Source organism: Lipotes vexillifer, unplaced genomic scaffold (assembly GCF_000442215.2).
Source record: "Lipotes vexillifer unplaced genomic scaffold, Lipotes_vexillifer_v1.1 scaffold472, whole genome shotgun sequence".
Lineage (NCBI taxonomy): Eukaryota > Metazoa > Chordata > Mammalia > Artiodactyla > Lipotidae > Lipotes > Lipotes vexillifer.
This window is the reverse complement of record NW_006797698.1, coordinates 2949975-2970245: the sequence shown is the minus strand read 5'-3', so window position 1 is coordinate 2970245 and position 20271 is coordinate 2949975. Positions and strand designations below refer to the sequence as shown.

The 20271-nt window shown below is 51.9% G+C and overlaps 1 protein-coding gene across 1 annotated transcript in view; it reads left to right on the top strand.

The window, feature by feature from the left end:
* ZNF282 (zinc finger protein 282) overlaps window positions 1–20271 on the top strand; it is a 23635-nt gene that overhangs the window by 904 nt on the left and 2460 nt on the right. The window contains exons 2-7 of the mRNA XM_007469880.1: window positions 2962–3381; window positions 10440–10566; window positions 11086–11205; window positions 12967–13086; window positions 14648–14761; window positions 15900–16013. Coding sequence (XP_007469942.1) covers window positions 2962–3381; window positions 10440–10566; window positions 11086–11205; window positions 12967–13086; window positions 14648–14761; window positions 15900–16013 — 1015 coding nt within the window. The remainder of the gene's footprint in view (window positions 1–2961; window positions 3382–10439; window positions 10567–11085; window positions 11206–12966; window positions 13087–14647; window positions 14762–15899; window positions 16014–20271) is intronic.

Genomic DNA, 20271 nt, shown 5'->3' with positions numbered 1-20271 from the left:
GGGGTCCCGGAACGCGCGGTCCCCGGGCCCTGGCGGGGCCGTGACCGCGTCACCCACCCCGGTCCGGGCTCGCCGAGGGGCTTGCCGGCCGCACTCGCGCCGGGCCGACGACGTGGGCGCGCAGCGTACCTCGTCAGGTCACACTGCGGCCACTCTGACGAAAAGATGTTTTAAACGTTGTATGGCCATCTTGCACCGAGCATAACGAGCGATTCACCTTTCCCCGGCACCGGCTGTGACGGAGGGAAGGGGCCGCTGAGAGGTGATTCTGCCCTCCTTCCAGGGGTGGGCAAACTTGGTTGCACATTAGAAGCACCGGAGCAGCTTAAGACTCCTGACGCCCAAGCCTCGTCCAGACCGGTTAAATCAGCGCCTCTGGGGTTGAGAATAGGCACCAGTCATTTCGTAAAGGTCCATAAGGATCTCAGTTCCGGAGGCAGAGCTCCAGAGCGGTGTGTAAAACACGAGGACGTGATGCTGAGAGAGGCCTGGATAGCTTTGCCCGTTGGAGAGTGTGGGAGCTGACCCTGGGCTGGACCCCGCGGAGCCTCCTCTGTCCCTGGCCTGGTTCTCAGCCAGCCGGGTTTTGACAAGTCGGCCAGGAGTTGCTGTGTCCTGTTTGATCATTTTTCCGCTTTAGGTCTCCAAATCTGTTTAGGGAAGTGGAATTTGCCGCCCCAAAATATGCCTCTTTGGCATAAGGATTATTTTAAGATGGTTATTTTAGAGGAGCTGCAGGCACAGGAGAAGCTCTGAAAACCAAGTAGGAGTTCCCTCTGTAAAAGAGAAATCTCCATCGCTCTACCAGGAAGAGGAGCGTGACTCAGTGTCTCTAAGAACTCTCATCAGCGGAGAAGGCAAGGACGTGCATCTGCATAAACCCGTACACCCTTGTGTCCTGGTCTTTTCCTGGTCACCTCCTGTGACTGACTCCTCCACCCCCCAACATCATCTTCTGTCTTTAGCTGAAGATGGTATTTAAGGTAGTGTGGCCTGGGCCATTCTGGCGAGTAACTCAGTTTTCTGGGTCTCTCCCAGGTATACAGGAGGTATACTTGTTTTTTGTTTGTTTGTTTGTTTGTTTGATTTAGTTATTTTGGCTGCGTTGGGTCTTCGTTGCTGCACGCGGGCTTTCTCTAGTTGTGGCGAGCGGGGGCTACTCTTTGTTGAGGTGTGCAGGCTTCTCATTGTGGTGGCTTCTCTTGTTGCGGAGCACGGGCTCTAGGTATATGGGCTTCAGTAATTGTGGCTCGAGGGCTCTAGAGCGCAGGCTCAGTAGTTGTGGCCCGTGGGCTCAGTAGTTGTGGCTCGCGGGCTCTAGAGCGCAAGCTCAGTAGTTATGGCACATGGGCTTAGTTGCTCCGCGGCATGTGGGATCTTCCTGGACCAGGGCTTGAACCCGTTTCTCCTGCTTTGGCAGGCGGATTCTTATCCACTGGGCCACCGGGGAAGCCCCGGTATACATGTTTTTAAACTTCGTTTTTCTCATGTTAATCTGTCTTACGTCAATTTGCCTATTAGACCAGCCGAAGAACCTAGAAGGGTAGAAGGAAAATTTTTCTTCCGCAACACCTGCAAAAAGTAAACTGGGCCCAGTGACTCTCTGAACTTCCACCATCAGCCCTTGCCCCCTTCTGTAGGCCAGGCTGGAATGATGCCTGAATGAGCCCCAGTACACGGCTTTGCTGGAAATATTACTGCTTCTTATGGAGCAGGGTCTGGGGCCCAGGCCCTGCTGCCCTTTCTCCCATGTCAGGAGTGATTCCCTGGAAGCTGGGTGGATGCTCCTCCGTGGCTGTCACAGCTGCTCTGAGTTAGAGAGGGCAGTGAGCATGCCTGTCCCTACCTGCCCAGCTCACCTCTAAGTAACAGGTCTCCACTTCGCCCAGCCTGAGGGCCTCTTCAGCAGCAACGGAGAGAACAGAAAATGACACCTCCTCCTGTCCCATGTGGCAAGGAGAGGCCATTTCAGCCCTGCTGTCCAGTAATCCCTGGGTAGATGGTATGGTATGGGGCCAGTTCCCAGGTCACCAGTGCACAGTCACCACCCCACTCTCGGTCACAGGGCTCAGTTCCTAACTTGCACCCAGGGGACCTTGCCCTCCAGGGTAAGGACCCAGAGCTGGGGGAGTACCAGAGGGCTGGGACCATCAGGTACCCCTCCCTGCTGGGAAGCAGAGGGGGCTGGGAGGTCTTCTCTTCGTCTTAGAGATGTCCCCTCCTCCTCTCCTCAGTGAATGACATTTTTTGGCAAACCCACTTTTATTTTGGAAAATATGAATACGTACTTACATAAGGAGACAGAGCTGCTCGTCTGCTCTCTTGCTCGGGCTCCCGGTGTCTCACTTGGCCACAGCCCTGCTGGGAAGGGTGGCAGCCCAGTTACCGGAACTGTGTTTTTTTGTCACCTGCAGCACCTAGAACTACTCCAGTTGACAGTGCAGCGAGGTGCTGTGGAATGATCGGCCACTTCTCTGTGGCTCTATTTCATCATCTTTAAAGCAGAGATAATCATTCTTGCCCTAACCTGCTTAGAGATCGCTGGGAAGATTAAGGGCAGATGACTGACATGAAAATTTTTACTTTGAAACAGCAAACACTGGGCAGCTCTAGAGTTCATCATTAAGTCTAGCCCATGAAGGAAACAGATGGGCTTGCCAAGGAAAGTGGTTCGTGACATTTTAGCCTGGGGTCCACAGCCTTGACCTCTCAAGGGTCAAGGTAGGATGGTAAACTAGTGGCCAGCTGACTCCTGCAGGTGGGAAGTGGGAAGATTGGGTGGGTGGCTGCCCGAGCTCTTGCTGGCATGTTAAGGAACACCATAGCCTGAGAGGCAGGGGCTTGGCAGGAGAGCGAGACTCTGCGGCATGAGTCTTTGATGAGTTGTCCCCTGCTCTCAGGCCACCCTGCCTCCTCACACAGGGTCTCATCCCTGCTGTCACTTTCTCCCTCCTCGCACAGGCTCAGGAATGGGACATGGACGCCCGGCGACCAATGCCTTTTCAGTTCCCACCCTTCCCAGATAGGGCACCCGTCTTCCCCGACCGCATGATGAGAGAGCCCCAGCTGCCCACGGCAGAGATCTCTCTCTGGACCGTGGTGGCCGCCATCCAGGCCGTGGAGAGGAAGGTGGATGCCCAGGCCAGCCAGCTGCTAAACCTGGAGGGCCGGACGGGGACGGCCGAGAAGAAGCTGGCCGACTGCGAGAAGACGGCCGTGGAGTTCGGGAACCACATGGAGGGCAAGTGGGCGGTGCTGGGGACCCTGCTGCAGGAGTACGGGCTGCTGCAGAGGCGGCTGGAGAACATGGAGAACCTGCTGAGGAACAGGAACTTCTGGGTCCTGCGGCTGCCCCCGGGCAGCAAGGGCGAGGTCCCCAAGGTAAGTGGCGGTCCCCAGGGGCAGGGATGGCAGAGAGGACCAGCCCACGTGGGCAGCGCTCTTTCTGTCAGGCCTTCTCACAAGTGTCTCTGGCTCCCTGTTGCCTGACTAAAGTGTCTTCTTCCCAAAGCCTGCCTCCACTCTAACCACTTCGTCTGGAATGTTCCACCGCAGCGAGGCTGGCCTCCAGCCACTCCCCACGGAGCCCACAGGTCCTGCCTGTGAGCCTTTGCCCTCACTGTTCCCAGTCCCTCCCCAGGTGTCTGGGCGTCCGCAGATTCCGACAGCTCCTCATGCTTGGGTTTTCCCCTTGGCACCTGCAAATGACCCTTTGTCATTGGTTGTCTTTGTGTCTGCTCCTCTGAATGGTTGGGGACTGACCCAAACCACGCCAACCAGAGTCACTTGAGTCATGGCCACCGCCCTCCGGTGGGCCCTCCTCACAGTTCAGAATTCACGCTCCGTTTCCTGTTCCATTTTCTCTCCTGCTGTCCCCAGCTCATCAAGCCTGCAGGCTCAGTCAGCATGCCCCTGAGAAGATGGGGTCACCCTCCGTAGACTCCACATGCAGCTGCGTGTCCTCTGCCTTCCTGTTACCGTGGGCTTGCACCCCACCCCTTCACTTGCTCCAGGAAGTCACACAGCATCTGCCCTTTGTCCCCTGCATCATCACCTCCTCCCTCTCCACTCGCTTATCCCTGCCTGCAGCGTCACCCGTCTCTGTAATAAAAAAAACTCCCTCCGGTGGTGCCTCATCTCTCTGCTCCTCTTTAGAGCGGTCTTTACTTGCTGTCTCCAATTCTTTCTTCATTGTCTCTCTCTCCCTTTTTTAACCTTTTTATTATAGAAAATTCAAACCCAGACAAAAGTAGATCGAATTGTGTGATGAACCCTCATGAATCCATCGTCCAGCCTCTGCAGTTATCAGCTCTTGGACAATCTTGTTTCATCTAACTCCCTACCCACATCCCCCTCCCATTTTATTCTGAAGCACATCTCAGACAGCAGGTGTTTTAATTGTAAATATTTCAGTAGGTAGCTCTAAAAGGTAAGGACTCTTTTTTTTAAAGTAATAATCTCAAGATTATCACTACCATAACATCTCAACCTACTCCAATATCCAGTCAGTGTTCAGATTTTCAGTTCTTCCAAAAATATTATATATTTTTTCTGTTAGTTTGCCTGAATCAGAACTCAAATAAGTCCACACGCTGTGATTCCTGTGTCTCTTAAGTCTTTTCAATCTGTAAGTTCCTCCTTCATCTCTCTCATTTTTCCTTGTAGTTTATCTGTGTTCTGAAGAAACTAGGCCATCTGTCCTGTGGAATTGCTCACTCTCTGGATTCTGCTGTTGCATCCTCTGTGGTCTACATTTAACGTGTTCCTCTCTTCTCAGTATTCCAGGAAATTGGTGACTGGATTATTCTCCCGGGAACCCACGTGGCTGAGGCTTTTGCTGCCCCTTCTCCATCCTAGTGGCCTTGCCAAGGCTCTAATGACATCCATGGTATTAAAGCCAAGGGTTGTTAAAGCCACGGTATTAAAGCCTCAGTCTTCATCTCCCTGCTCTGTCAGCAGCATTTCACGCAGGAGACCCCTCCCTCCTTGAAACACCTGTCCACGTGCCTGCCGGGCTCCCTGCACCCCCTTGGCTCTTCTCGTGCATCACTACCTGCTTCTTCTCAGTCTTCTTCGCTGCTTTCCCCTCCTTTTCCTGACTTCTAGTGTTTGGCGTGGTCCAGGGCTCCGTCCTGACCTTCTGCTCACTCTCTACCCTCCCTCCCTCGTGATTTCATCCAGGCTCAGCGTGTTAGATGCCGTCAGCTCTCAAAGGCAGTCTCTCCCTCCCGCCCTGTCTCTGTATCCTGCCCAGACTTCCTCCTTGAATGCAGTCACGTTCCTACCTGTTAATTCAACATTTCCATCAGGATGTCAGTAAATATCTTAGATTTAATTCGACCAAACTGAACCCCCGATTTCTGCCTGAACCCTGTTCTACTCAAAGTCGTCCTCCTCTCCGTCGAAGACAAGAGCATCCTTCCAGCTGCTCAAACCACAGGCCTCAGGGTCATCCTTCTCTCCTTTCTTTCTCGCACCCAACTTCCGCTATATTGGTAAATACCATCTGATTTTTCTTCAAAACATATGCACAGCCCGGCCACTCCTCCCTGCCTCCACAGCTCCTGCCTTCGTCTGTTGAAGCCGTCATCGCCTCCCGTCTGATTATTGCCATGGCCTCCACCCTGGTCCTCTTGTCTCCATCCTGGGCCCCCACCCCATACAGTCTATTCTCAGCAGAGCAGCCAGAGCGATCCTTTAAAAATATCAATCAGTCATGACTTCCCTGGCAGTCCAGTCCAGTGGTTAAGACTCCGCACTTGCACTTCAGGGGCCATGGGTTTAATCCCTGGTTGGGGAATTAAAATCCTGCATGCTGCACGGCGAGGCTAAAAAATAAATATTCGTAGCTTTCTTCCCTGCCCCCATACCCCCAATAAGGAGGAAGAAAAAATACAAATCAGTCATATTACACCTCTGCTTAAAACCCCCCAAATGGCGCCCCATCTTATTGAGCATAAAAGCCCCCATTTCGTCACTGGCCCCTTCCCTCTGGCTCACCCATCCGACCTCCTTTCCCCCTCACCCCCTCTTGCCCACTCGTTGCTCCCCACGGTCCCATGGCAAGGACTTTCCTCCACCGAAGGGCCCCCACTCCGTCGCTCCCATCAGGGGTTCTGCTCAGCTGTCACTGGATCGCTGTCCCTTCCTGTCCAGCCAATCCCGGCATACTCTTTCCTCGCTCCCTGCTCTCATTTCCTCCAAAGCACTTATAACATCAGGCACCTTAAATACTTACTTTTTTTTTTTTTGTCTCTTGGTTGGTTTCCCTCTGCTTGGTTCACTGCAGTGTCTCCATGCCTACAACAGTACCTGGCTTATAGCAAAAAATGTTTGCCGAATGACTCTCCAGCTGGAGGGCTCACGCTTCCACGTAAGGGACTGGGCCTTCTTAGTCTTTGTATCTGGTAGCCGACCCAGTGGCTTCGCTGGAGCAGGTGCTGGATAGTGATCCATTGAGGCCACGCAGAACTGAGTTCTAACAGTGGCTGTGGTGCCTCCCTAAGCCACTCCCACCACTGCAGCCCCCAGGGGCTCGTTTTTGTAGAGTTTGGCTTATATAACATATTGCTGTGCGGCACAGGCGGCATCTCCTCCCACGCTGCCCTTTGCCCTTGTCTGCGCTCTGCTGTAACTCGGTGCTGTGTCCCTGCCCTGCTGTGCGTTCTGTGTGTTGGGCCAGGCGTTGGGGTTCTTGAGTTGACACCTACCCTCACGGAACAATGGAATGGTTGTGGCGTCCAGAATTAGAAGGCTTGAGTTTGAATCTTGGCTTTGCCACGTGCCGGTTTTCCTACCGCAGGTCAGCTATGTTTTGTGTTGTCTCTGAGCCTCCTCAATTCCTCTTTGGAAAGAAGTGAAGTATAAATAAGTAATTTAGTAAGTAAATTCCCGGGTGGTCTCTCTGAGCTTCAGTGTTCTCACCTGTAACACGAAGATGATAATATGCCTACTTCGTGGAGTTGTGAGGATTAACTGATTTCGTTGATGGGACAACACTATGTAGCTCATTGTAGTGGTTCTCTATTGCCACGTAACAAATGACCCCAACCCTTAGCAGCCTAAAAAAATTATTATTTATCATTTTACAATTTTCGTGGGTTAAGAATTCAGGAACCACTTAGCTGAGTGGTTCTGGCTCAGAGTCTCATGAAATTACAGTCAAGCTGATGACCGGGGCTACAGTCATCTGAAGGCTTGACTGAGGCTGGAGGATCGGCTTCCAGTATGCTCACTTCGCCTGTTTTGGCAGGAAGCCTTAGCTAGTTCCTCACCACTTGGACCTGCCCCACAAGGCTGCTTGAGCATTCTCACAACATGGCAGCTGGCTGCCCCTAGAGTGAGTGATCCAGAAAGGGAGACCAGGATGGAAGCTACAATGTGTTCTACGACCCAGCCTTAGAAATTGTACACCGTCACTTCTTTATTTATTTGTTAGGAGCAAGTCACTCAATCCTGCACTCAAGAGGAGGAAAATTAGGCTTTATTTTTTGAAGGGATTGTCAGAGAATTTGCAGACATATTTTAAAACCTCCATAACCATAAAGCACCATGAGAATGTTAATTAATGTTGCTGGCGGTAGTTTCAATTCATTGTAGACCCTTGGCCTTGCTAGATGCATTCTCTTTGTCAGATTCAAATTTAAGGCTGCTGTCTCTCAGCTTCTCTGTGCCTCGTGGGTTCTGTTAATTGGTTAATTGTTCATGGATAATTCATGGATATTCTTTCCTGTCTGGCTTAGGCTGTAGGTTCCCTGCAGTCTTGGCCCATGTCTCAGAGTTCTGCTGCATCCTAGCAGAGGGAGGTTTTTGCAGAGTGATGTCTATTTCCAACTGTGGGACCATGATTCTGGAGTTTTGACTGGTGAAGGGGGAGCAGAGGAGTTGGTGTGTTGGAAAAGATAACAGACTTGGTTTTGGATACATTTAGTTTGAGGTACTTAAAAGATGAATAGGGACTTCCCCAGCGGTCCAGTGGTTAAGACTTCGCCTTCCATTGCAGGGGGTGCGGGTTTGATCCCTGGTCAGGGAGCTAAGATCCCACATGCCTCGCGGCCAAGAAAACAAAACATAAAACAGAAGCAATATTGTTAACAAATTTAATGAAGACTTTAAAAAAGTGGTCCATATCAAAAAACAAAATCTTAAAAAAAAAGATGAATAAATGAAGCCACTTAGAAGGCTATTGAAATGTGAACTTTGAAGGGAGGAAGGAAAGCTGAAGGGTGTCATCTGCAAAGAAGTAACCACTGAACCTGTGGAAAGAATGAAACTGCCAAGGGGAAAGTGAGGAAACAGGGCAGGGTGAGGGCAGAACCATGGTTCCGGCGGGGAGGAAGAGGGAGCAGTACAGAAGATGTGAACCGGGTGGGCAGGAGGCAGCGTGGTCGTGGAAACCAAGCAGGAGGAAATTCCAGGAAGGTGGTCTGACCTTTCAGAGAGGTCTGAAGGGGTGAAAGCTAACAGCAGGAGGCTGATGACCTCTCAGGATGTGGTTTCAGAGAGTAGGGGATGCTCATAGACAGATTTCGGGGGTTAAGGATGCCTGGATTGGGAAGAAAGCACAGAACGTGTGTCTCGGGATGTGTCAAGTGAAGGGGAAGAGTAGACTCATTTGTGGTGGCAGAGTTGAGTGGGGCTCCTCTCGGGTTGGGGGTCCTGAAGGGGGAACCAGGGGAGACGGAGAGATGGAAAATGCCAAAGGGAAAAGGTGGTTTGGGTTGGGTTTCACAGGCAGGAGGAGGAGAAATGAAGGGCACACGTGGGGGGCGGGGGTGCTGGCTTGGCAAGAAGGAGGGCAGAGGTGGGAGTTTGCCAACAGCGACCTGCCATCAGGGGGCGACCGGAGGAGATGGCGGAAGGCGCGGGGAGCACTGGGGAGAGGTAAGAGTGCGAAAGAAGCCCCCTGGGGAACACAGGGAGATGCCAGCAGTATCGCCAGGAGGCTTCCGAAGCAGCCCGGAGCCAAGAGGCCTGAGTGTGTGGTGGTTGTCACCTGCAGAATTTTGTGACTTTTATCTAGAGCAGAGAATTAAAATGAAGAAAGTGGTCTGTATCCGTTTTCCCAGGTTGGGGATTTGCCGAAGTCTGGCGGAAGGTCCAGGGAATTAGGAGTTCTAGTTCCGTTTCTAAAGATGGGAGTGAGCTATCAGTCAGCGGGTGACATACAGGTCTGCACATGGCACCTGCCCAGTCGCCCTTAGGGTGATGAGCACCTGATGCCAGGGCTGGCATTTATCATTTGTGTACGAGCACTGCCCACTTACCAAGCAGTGCACCAGCAGGCCTGACACCGAGAGTGCTGCTTTTTTTATTCACACAAAGGTGCCATGTGTCAGGTACAAAGACCAATGGACTAGGGTCAGGGCCTTGGGGAGAACTGAGGGCTTGGATTTCAGAGTGAGAGGGAAAGGCTGGTCCAGCAGGGATGGGAAAGTGGTAGGAGGTAAGGCTATGTGGTCAGAGCAGTGAAGCTCAGATATTGAAGTCTTGGAAGTGAAACCATCTTGAACAGTTTTGTCTGAGATGAGGCCATGATGGTGAGTGACTGAAATGAGTACAGACAAGAATCCTTGTCGAACTGAAATAACAGCTTTATGGAGCAGATTAGATGCCCTTGAACACCACATGACTGACATTGGATGCTGGATGACTCAGGCCACAGTGGGACCTTCCTAGTGTTGGCAACAGCTATTCAACACATTCAACAAATATTTATTGACTCCAAACTACATGCTTTTAGATGCTTGGGATATAGTGGTGCACGAAACAGATCAAGATTCCGGAGCCTTGGCGCGGGCAAGTTTTAGTGACAAAAACGCGACTGTGTACCTAGGGGTGACCTGACTGAGGTACAGGTTCTGTAACAGGGTTTTATTGTACTTGGCTCGCTGATAACGCACTCCAGGAACCTACTGCATCTCTGTTACCCTGAATGCCAAAAGCTTTACCTTCAGGTACCCAGTTTACCTAAAAGTGAAATTACAAAGGATGTGGTTAAATGCTTAATTTTTATTTATTTATTTATTTATTTATTTATTTTTTGCGGTACGTGGGCCTCTCACTGCCGTGGCCTCTCCCGTTGCGGAGCACAGGCTCCGGACGTGCAGGCTCAGCGGCCGTGGCTCACAGGCCCAGCGGCTCCATGGCACGTGGGATCCTCCTGGACCGGGGCACGAACCCGTGTCCCCTGCATCAGCAGGCGGACTCTCAACCACTGCGCCACCAGGGAATCCCTAAATGCTTAATTTTTAAGAGGTAGTGGTGACCATCACTGTTACTGGAGGCACAGGATGATCAGGAACAGAGTGGACTGACTCCACTGAAATGGGCTGGGCAGGACGGGGGCCGTGGGTGCAGCGGGCCCAGTGCCCCTGATGGGGAGTTGGTGGGGGGAGGAGCGAGCAGGGGGTTCCAGACTAAAACTCTTGTTGGCCCAGGTTCCGGTGACTTTTGTAGACATTGCTGTTTACTTCTCTGAGGACGAGTGGAAGAACCTGGATGAATGGCAGAAGGAGCTTTACAACAACCTGGTTAAGGAGAACTACAAAACCCTGATGTCCCTGGGTAAGGGCGCCTTCCCTCCCCTGTGGTGAGCACCTTGGGAGTGGGGAGTGAGATGCTTCTCAACCCATGGTGCACCACCCCTGGGCAAGGTGTTTCATGTTTATATGTCACGGAAACTCAAGAAACGATTTGCTTGCCTGCTAGGAAGTTAGAATGATTTGTAACAGAATGGAAAGTAAAAACAGGGCCTATCACTGCAGGACTGAACACTGTGCTGCTGCCATTTTGTAATTACAGCCAAATAGCATCACTATGCGCTGACTCCCAGCAGCCTTGGATAAGCCACAGTTGCTCTGCTGCTGGCTTTCAGAGACCAGCTGTTTCCACACCAGAAACTGGAGAATCTATTGACTTGTTTTCATAGTTCCTCGTGAGAGATTACCTGACATACTCACATAACGGCCACCACCTAGAGGACTGCTGGGGTGGAGTGGGGGAGGGGAGAGCTCCACATCGCCCTTGATCGGAGCCCGTTGATCAGTTTCACTCAGCCCTTCCTTTCCTTCCACCTCATTCCAGACTCGGAAGGTCCAGTGTCCAAGCCAGATGCTCCACCCCAGGCCGAGCCCCGGGAAGAGCCTTGCGTGTGGGAGCAGCGTGACCCCGAAGAGAGAGAAATCCTGATGGATCCAGACACAGGTGATGGCAGCCGAAGACAGCCCTAGGTCCAGGGCAGGGTGGGAGAGAAGCACCGCCATCCCTGCATGAATTCCAGGCAGGCTTCTCCTGAGTTGTTCATGGGGCCAGTTCTGCTGCCCTTGAAATTTGGCAGTCACCTACAGGAAGAGTTTCAGGGCCAGAAAGCACACCACAGATGTTTGTCTTTTGGGTCAGAACCGTGTAGCTTGAGATGCCCAGGTAAGCTGGAGAAAAGAGGAAGCGGGGGGTGGGGGGGGGTGCCTTGCAGCCTCCCAGGCCTGATGGGTGCCCTAGACCTGAGTGCAGCTCCAGCCTAGGGAGGTGGGCAGAGGGGGCTCTGCGTGGTGCAGGTGGGGTGCGTGGCCGACTGCTTCGTGCCTGGCTGTCTTCTTCAGTATCCTCACCCCGTTCTCACAGATGCCCCATCACAGGCAGACTTACCCTCCAAAGCTTTCTCCTCATTCAAGGGAGATCTTACGTTCTGAGGATCCAGTTCCCCGAGAACATCACACCTGGTGATGGGAGGTGCGAGGCTTCCCGGGACCTCAGCTCTCCTGAGCACTGTTGGGCCAGGTGAAATCTGGTCCTTGAACTGTATTTTCTGCCTTATCCCAGGAACCTTCACCCATTGGGGCCTTCTGCCCTTCCTCCCTTTTCAGTGGAGGGTGTATTCACTGAAACTTCCCTAGAAGGTAGCCCAAGGCAGCCCCCTCCCCCCATTCTGCTCTCTTTATTGAGATATAATTCACATGCTGTAAATTCACTTTTGAAGTGTATCATTCAGTTCACCAAGTTGTGCAGCCATCATCACTATCTAATTCCAGAACATTTTCATCATAGGGAACCCCACACCCATGAGCAGTCACTCCTGTTCTCTGTACCCCCCAGCCCCTGGTTGCTATGGATTTGCCTATTCTGGACGTTTCGTCTAAATGGCTCCTTCCCTGTCTTAGGTACCACAAATATTTGAGGTTAGCAGCTGTGGTAACCTTTCACAGTAAAGCAATGTAACCTCAACCATTTCACTGAGTTATCATCCATCCCTGTGCCAGATAGAACAGGGACCACTGTGGCCTTTTTATGGATGGACCGAGCAGACAGAGCCAGAGAGGGCAAGTGACTCATCCTCTGGGCTGGGGGCAGAGGTGAAACCAGGATCCGTGTCTTCCACTTCCTCATGTAGTCTCTTTCCTGCTGTCTCCTGCAGGGGCTAGTGTTATACATCACACCATAGACCCTCATAAGAGGAACATGCCCCTGTGGTCACGTCACGGGGTCTGCATGGAAGATATGTTATTGTCTTTTATGCAAAGGGATGCTGTGCATTTTCCATTCCAGGAATGGCACAGGGTTGCTGCCCTTTGCCCAGTCTAACTTTGTGTGTGTGTGTGTGTGTGTGTGTGTGTCTGGCCCACTCTTCCTGACTGGGGTGCAGAACAAGGACGAATGTCTCCCACACGGAGGGAGACCTATGGCCTGTCCTGATTAGCACCTACCCAGAGTGGGCTGTTTCTGGAACCCTCTCCCAGCCTTACCACACCTCATTTTGTGGCTTGGCCTACCCCCTTGTCCTGAATATCAATCGCCTCTCTGCTCCCAGGACCTTCTGCTCCTGGGGGTTCCCCATAGTTGCCCAGAGAAACCCAAGACCCCTGTGCTCTTCCCTGGCCAGTGCTGTCAGCCGTGCTCCTGACCCCGAGAACGTCCAGCTGACGATCATTCATGAAAACGGCACCAAACGATATGATTCTCTGTCCCCAGGAGCAGAGCCCCTGGTGCCTGCACAGGACACGTCCTCTCAGGTGAAGCGGGAGGAGCCCCTGTGTGCCCGGGGTCAGCGGGGCCTGGAGGAAAGAGCCATCCCCACAGAGTCCATTACCGGTGAGTGAGCTGACTGGCCGCCCAAGCCGGGTGGCAGAGGAAAGGTCCAACGTGGTCTGCAGGCGCCCAGCGTTGTCTGACGTGTGTGCCAGGCCAGAGGCCTGAGCTGAAAACAGAAGATTGTGGGTCCAGGATGGATGGAGAGACAGGGTTTCCCACGAGCCACAGACCTGGCACATGACGTGGACGAGTTGCCAGCACGTCTGGGCTTAGCCGTTCTGTTTTCTCTTCTTTGTAATATCAGTTTTTAACTGTTCCTTTCTTCCCTTGGAAAGCAGTATCTGCAGAAGAACAGAGTGTGAGGCGTCTTACAGGTCCCGTGGGTGGGGGAATCTGTGGGTCTGTGAGACCTGCTCCCGACTGGTGGGAAGAGCTTTTGTTGTTTTAACCAAGCACTTACGGCTGCTGCCTCTGTGTCAGGCCCGGCACGGCGCAGTCCTGTCAGGTGGTCTGGATAGCTCCTCTTCGACGGCATTCCGGCTGGACTTTGTACGTGAGATCTCTGTTAGAGAAGATATGTATTTATTAGTCAGAGTTCTCCAAACAGTCAACAGGGTGAGTGTGTGCGTGCGTGTGTGTGTGCGCATGTGTGTAGAGAGATATTGATTGAGTGATTGAATTTAAGGAGCTGGCTTCTGCCAATTGGAGCGCCGGGGCAGTCTGCCAGCAGGATTCCCTTTTCCTCGGGATGTCAGTCTCTTGCCATTAAGGCCATCAGGTGGTGGGATGGGGCCCACCCACATTATGGAAGGCAGTCCACCTTACTCAAAGTCTTGTTGAACTCCTCAGAACAAAAAAGCAACACAGAAACATCGAGAGTAATGTTTGGCCCAGTATCTGGGTACTGTGGTCTAGGCAAGTTGACACATAAAATTAACCATCACAAGATATATTAACACACTGTAGCTCTTTACTTATCCACAGGTTAGAGCTCCACAAACCTCATCCCCCTTAGTCAAAGCCTCACACTCATAGGTAAGTGATAGCAGCCCCCAAGCAGAGGAAAGCCGCTTTTTCCCAATTCATCCGGCCAGTTCCTCAGCATCACGGTGCTTCAGAGGGATCTTTAAGAGATAAGAAGGCAATAAAGGGTAAATGAGGTTTAATAGACTCTGCAGAGGAAAGAGGGTGTAGGATACATCTTAGAAGAATCCCATTAAGATGGTTAAGATAAAAGGCTTCCTGGGGAAAAAAAAAAAAAAAAAAAAAGCCTTCCTGGAAGGTGTCATTTTCCTGGATGGTCCCTGCAGGAGGAAGACCTCCTTCCACGGTGTTGCTCAGGCCTCAGGCGTGAACCTCGGTTGAAGGAGTTAAGTTCCTGAAGGACAGGAAAGCTCTCTCGATGACATCACTGTTATGTCACCCCCCTGTAGTATCCACTTATTTGCGGCAAAAGCTCCAGCAACTGAGGCCAAGCTGACCTAAAGCTTTAATTAACTAGAATAATTACTGCTGATGTTTAGGGAAAAGAACTAATTGCATGACACGAGAGACTTAAAGCACCACTTTGCTGGCGTTTCTGTGTCCCCTGACACCTTTGCTGCCCTGTTCCCACAAGCAGACTCACCAGCTTCTGCCCAAGACCTCCTGTCCCGGATCAAACAGGAAGACCCCCAGTGCGTGTGGGCTCAGCAGGAGTTGGCGGAGAGGGACATTCCAACGGACCCCAACTCAGGTGAGCGCGCCGTCAGAGCACGTGGAGATGACTTTTGTAACTGCCAGAAAATCAATCCAATTGAGTCACTTTGGTCAAAGGCCAGTGAAAGACTCGGGGAACAACCTACAGTGTGTTCCTCAGGTGGCGACTTTGTACACACTTTGGCATATAGCTATTAGAAAAGTGGGGAGGATTTCTCTAAAGGAATAATCACACCGATAATTTGTACTGTCAGTGAACTGATACTAAAATGACTTCACTGATTTCTGAAATATAATTTAAAAGTCTTTTAAAAGTGGTACATATTTCTGTGACAGAAAGAAAGAAAGAAATTTTACTTTTCCTGGAGTCTTCCTCGAGTGAATAGTAGTTAGATGTCTCCCAGGAAACTTCTGGGGAGAGTCCAGGCATAAAGGGAAGCATAAAAGAACAATAGGGAAGCTCTGCCTGCCCAGGCCCCATGTGCCTGTGCGCGTGGGTGTGTGCGTGAGTGCGGGCGTGCGTGTGCATTTGTGTCCGTGTGCACTGTGTGCGCGCGTGTGCGTGTGTGTTCACATATGCTTGCAGAGCTGGAGGAGGCCAGTGTCATCTTGTTTGCTGGTTGTGACCCCAGAGTCTCACGCAAGCCCGCACGCCAGGAAAAGAAGCAGCTGTAAACTCTAGGATTCCGTGTCGTTTGTCAACTGTACAGCCTCACAAGGGGGGAAGTTGAAGGGGTCCAGGGCAGAAGAGAAAGCAGTGCCCTCCCGACAGAGAGGCGGCAGCGTCCACTGCGGTTCCTATTAATGACCTTTGTCCACTGCTTCTGCCGTTGCCGATCTGGAAGGCCGACCTCTTCTCCCTTGGTCCTGTGGGCCGTCAGAGGCCAGGCTCCCCTCCGGCCTGGCCCCGCAGGTGGCCCTGGGGCTCCGAGGACAGAGCCAGAAGAACTGGGTTCCGGTCCTGGCTCTGCCACCACACAGCCTCCTCCCTGGCAGCAGCACCAGTGAGGTCCCATCTGGGGAGGCTGTTGACGCTGTGGGGGGACAAGGATACCCAAACTGCCACACGCCCTCTGAGCAGAGCAGCGGCCTCTGCACGTGGCGGTGTTCGAACTTTCGGTGGGATGCTCGGTGGAAAGGAACAAGCTCTAAGACTGCCTTCTTTCCCCAAACAGAGTCTCTGATCTCTGCACACGACATCTTGTCATGGATAAAGCAGGAGGAGCAGCCGTACCCGTGGGGCCCTCGTGACTCCATGGAAGGAGAGCTCGGATTAGATTCTGGCCCTGGTGAGTGGTGCACCCAGTGGGGCCCCTGGGTGTTTTGTCCACAGGGATGGTTGCTCACGTAGCCTAGCCCCTTATAGGGTGATGTTCTGTCATGGCAGCCTTTTGAAGGCCTGTATCAAAGCACTGTCCCCTTTCCTTCTGGAGGATGGCAGATATGTTAGCTTCCTAGCGCTGTCTTAACAAAAATACCCAACTGGGTGGCTTAAAACAGCAGAAATTTATTCTCTCATAGTTCTGGAGGCCTGAAGTCTGAAATCAAAGGGTCCGCACGGCCATGCTCCCTCTGAAAGCTGTAGGGGAGCCCTGCCTTGCCTCTGCCTAGCTTCTGTGTTTGTTGGTGATCTTTGGTGTTCCTTGGTCTGTGGATGTGTCACCCCAATCTTCTGTCTTCACACGTTCTGTGTCTTATAAGGTCACGAGTCACATTGGATCAGGGGCCTGCCCTCCTCCAGTATGACCTCATCTTAACTACACCTGGAAGGATCCTATTTCCAAATAAGGTCACATTCTGAAGTACTTGGGGGGGGTCCAGATTTTGATGTATCTTTTGGGGGGATATAATTCAACCCAGAACAACAGGGAAAGGCGAGCAGGCTGGGAGCGAGCTGAGGCAGTGGTGTCTGAGCAGCAGGTTATGGCAGCAGGTGGCTCACACACTAGGAAACACTCACCGGAGCACCCAAGGCAGCTGACATCCCAGAGTAACTGGGAAGATCCTGAAGCTCAAATAGGAAGAGGGGATTTTTTTCTGCCGACAAGTATGAGGCCAAATATCTCCCCTGACTTGGGTCTCTTGGGTCTTTTTGGAAGCCCCCTTACTGGCTGAGGACCTTTGGCATGTGTTGGTGGGTTAGGTAACACGTAGAATCAGGCTCACATTCCTTGCCAGGGCCGGCACCACTGAAACAGCTGGCTGAATGTCCTCTGGGTGATTGGGGTGGTGAAGGGACAGTTAATCATATGTTCCTTGCTCACATTCCCGACCCCCTCTAAGAGCTCGAAATCCATGTCAGAGCTGAGGACATGGGTTATTTCTGAATCTGAAGGGACATTTAAAACCCAGGTGAGCGGATCTCACTCTCCGTGAGACAGACTTAGTTCAGTCTGGAAGAGCAGAGTGGGCCCGGAGGAATGGGTAGGGGATGGCAGAGGAACAGTGCACATCCTTGTCTAAAACAGAATTTCAGTTGTCCTCTTTCTAACCTGCTGGTGGGGTGGGATGTGACAGGGACATCCGGGGGCCTGCCTGTGAGGGCAGGAAGAAGTGATAGCGGTTGATGCTACCCCATCCTCTGCAGCACTCAGGCCACCATTTCTAGCCCTGACCCTGAAGGCAGGGGTACCAGATCATCAAACATTGTGCCAGGAAACTCCGCCCAAATCTTTGTCCCTCAGCGCTGCCTTCCGATTTCTCCATCTTGGCTAAGAGCGTGTGGGCTTCAAGGAGCCTTTTCCTGGGACCTGCGTCGTCGTGAAAACAGCGTGAGAAACTAGTGCAGAAATCGCCAGGCTTTGCAGATCACCAAGACGCTTTCCTTCTCCAGTTCGAATATGCCGAGCGACTCATAGAACAGTTTGCCTCGTGCTGTTTTGTCTCTGGGGGGCCTTAGAAAGTTTGCATTTGGGAAGAAAGGCCCAGAATTGGGAGAGAGGGGTATCTGGAAACGCTTCTCCTGCCTGCCCAGTCACTAGAGCCTCGTATCAGAGCCTCTTGTCTTTCTCCCAAAATGAACCTGCCTTCCGCTTATCAGTGTTGGAATGTGAAATTAGTATCTCACCTGTGATTTCTTTGAGGTTTAAAACCCGCCTAGTGCTGTGGTTGCCAAGGACCACCAGGTGGACTTTTGGTAAGACATGGCATCATGTGGTAGTCTTCTGGAGGGGGCTTGGAAGGGGAGAGGGGGCAGGGCTAGAGAGTACAACGCAGAAATACATACATGTTCACGCCAACCCCCTTCCCTGGCCCTGCCATAAACAAGAGAGAAAGACCTGGTGTCCTGCTTAACTCAAAGTCAGACGTCAGCCTAACCGGACATTCCCTTTTAGTAAAAAGGATTCCTGGCTTTATATATTAACGAGTGGGTATTACTCTCTGCTCTCTGACAGTGTAAGACAGGAAAAAAGTCTGGTTCACTCAGAAGTAACGTGCATGGGGCTCCACTGAAGCAGGAAGTATGAATAGGGGTTTGGAGTTCAGTGGCTACTGGGTGCTTCTGGAGAGAGTGGGGAGCCTCAGGCCAGACCTCCCTCCTCGGACGCCAGCGCTCAAAACACACTCGCAAATCACAGGATACGATTTGAAAGCAGCCTCCTGAAATTCCCACGTTCTGCCTTGGGTTAAAACTGGTTAAAACAGTGATTCCAGCCTTTTTTAGTCTCTGTTACTTAACAAATATCTACCTCGTGCCTGCGCTATGCTACGCAGTACTACAGGCACTTGGAATAAGTGGTGAAGAAGGGCCCGGGGCCTTTCCTTTTGTGGGACGGCGATGAGCAGTAAGCAGGCAAACAAGATAAAGTTGGGTAAACGCTCTGAGGGTGACGACTCAGGGAAGACAGGGGGATGGGAGTCGGGGCGGGAAAGGAGGAAGCACTTGAGTGTGTCCAGATCACAAGAAGGAGCTGACCGTGGGGCTGCTGGGGACGGGAAGGCCATAAGGAAGGCCATCTGGGGAAGGAGGTTGGAGCAATAGACAAGGAGGAGTCTGACCACGTATGACCTATGGGCCAGGTTAGCGTCTGGATTTTATTCTAATATTAAAGGAGACTAACAGAGGCTTTTAAACACAGTGGTGACACGATCTGGTTTACATTTTTAAAACGTACGTTTGGGCATTGACTGGAGTCAGGTGGGGAGAAAGAGCCAGAAGCGGGGAAACCATGTAGGAGCTAATGCAGTGGGTAGAGACCAGGTCAAGAGGTGATGGTTGGAAATATAACTGATGGATTGTCTGTGGTGGATGAAGAGACAAGAGTGACTCCTAGGTTTTGATCCAGAAACACTGGGCGAATGGTGGTGCTGTTTGCTGAAATGGTGAGTCCTGGAAAAGCAGCAGGTTGGCTGTGTAAATTAGGTGTTCTCCTCTGGGCCCGTTCAACTTGAGATGACATCCAGGTAGCAATGTCAAGTAGACCGATGAACATAGGAGTCTGAAGTTGGAGAGCCCGGGGCTAGATTGAGTGGGGAGTTACAGGTTGCTGACACCAACCACCTGGAATTAGGCCAGACTTCACAGGTGAAGCACGTCGTTCTCCACGTGCCTGCTCTCACCTTACACAGCAGCTGCAAGTTCGAGGGTCCCCAGACCACCCGCACTTCTGACCAGCTGGCTGCAAATTCAGGGGTCTCCACTAACGCCTCAGGTGCAGTAATTCCCTAGAACAACTCACAGAACTCAGGAAAGTGCTATACTTACTATTAGTTTTATTAGAGCAAGAGGATTCAACTCAGAACCAGCTGAAAGGGGAGATCTGCAGGACCAGGTCTGGGAGGGTCCTAAGCATGAAGCTTCTGTTGTCTACTCCCTGTGGAGTTGGGAGTGTCATGCTCCCCACACAGCGATGAGTGACAATGAGTGACAGTACTGCCTACCACAGAACCGCACCGGAGCCTCTGTATCCAGAGTTTTTACTGGGGTTTCTTTACATACGTACAATTGATTGAATATTCAAACTGCTTTAAAGAATAAAGACATTTATTCTCTTACGTAACTAAGAGGTAGTCCGGTTTTAGCCTTGGTTGGTTCAAGGGTGCAGCTATATTATCAGGGACCCAGGTTCTTTCCAACTGCTTGTTCGCTCCTCCTTGGTGTGGATGGAGCAAGTTGGCCACAGCTGTTCCAAGCATCACCTCTGGACGCAGAGGGAAAGGAAAGGCCGTCTTTTTTCCTGCACTGTCTCCAAGGAGTGAGGACGCTTTGCCAGAAGCCTCCCAGCAAACACATCATCTCATCGGCCAGAACAAGGTCCCGTGCTTGTATCTGAATCGGTTACTGGCCAGTGAGTTCTAGAGTTAAAGTCCTCACGTTAGAGCTGGGAGGAGATGTGGCGCAATGCCCGTGGAGAGTGGAAGAGTGGGGCACACGCTGAGTCACGGGGTAGGATGCCAGGGTTTGAGGTGTGTGATCTCCAGCAGCCTTCAGCTACTTGAGTGCTGTCACTGCATTGGGGCCCCTCAGGCAGGCCCAACAGAGGAGAGAGGGGCAGAGGGACCACAGGAGCTAAGCTGGGTCAGGAAGGGAGAACAGAGGCGGGGGGG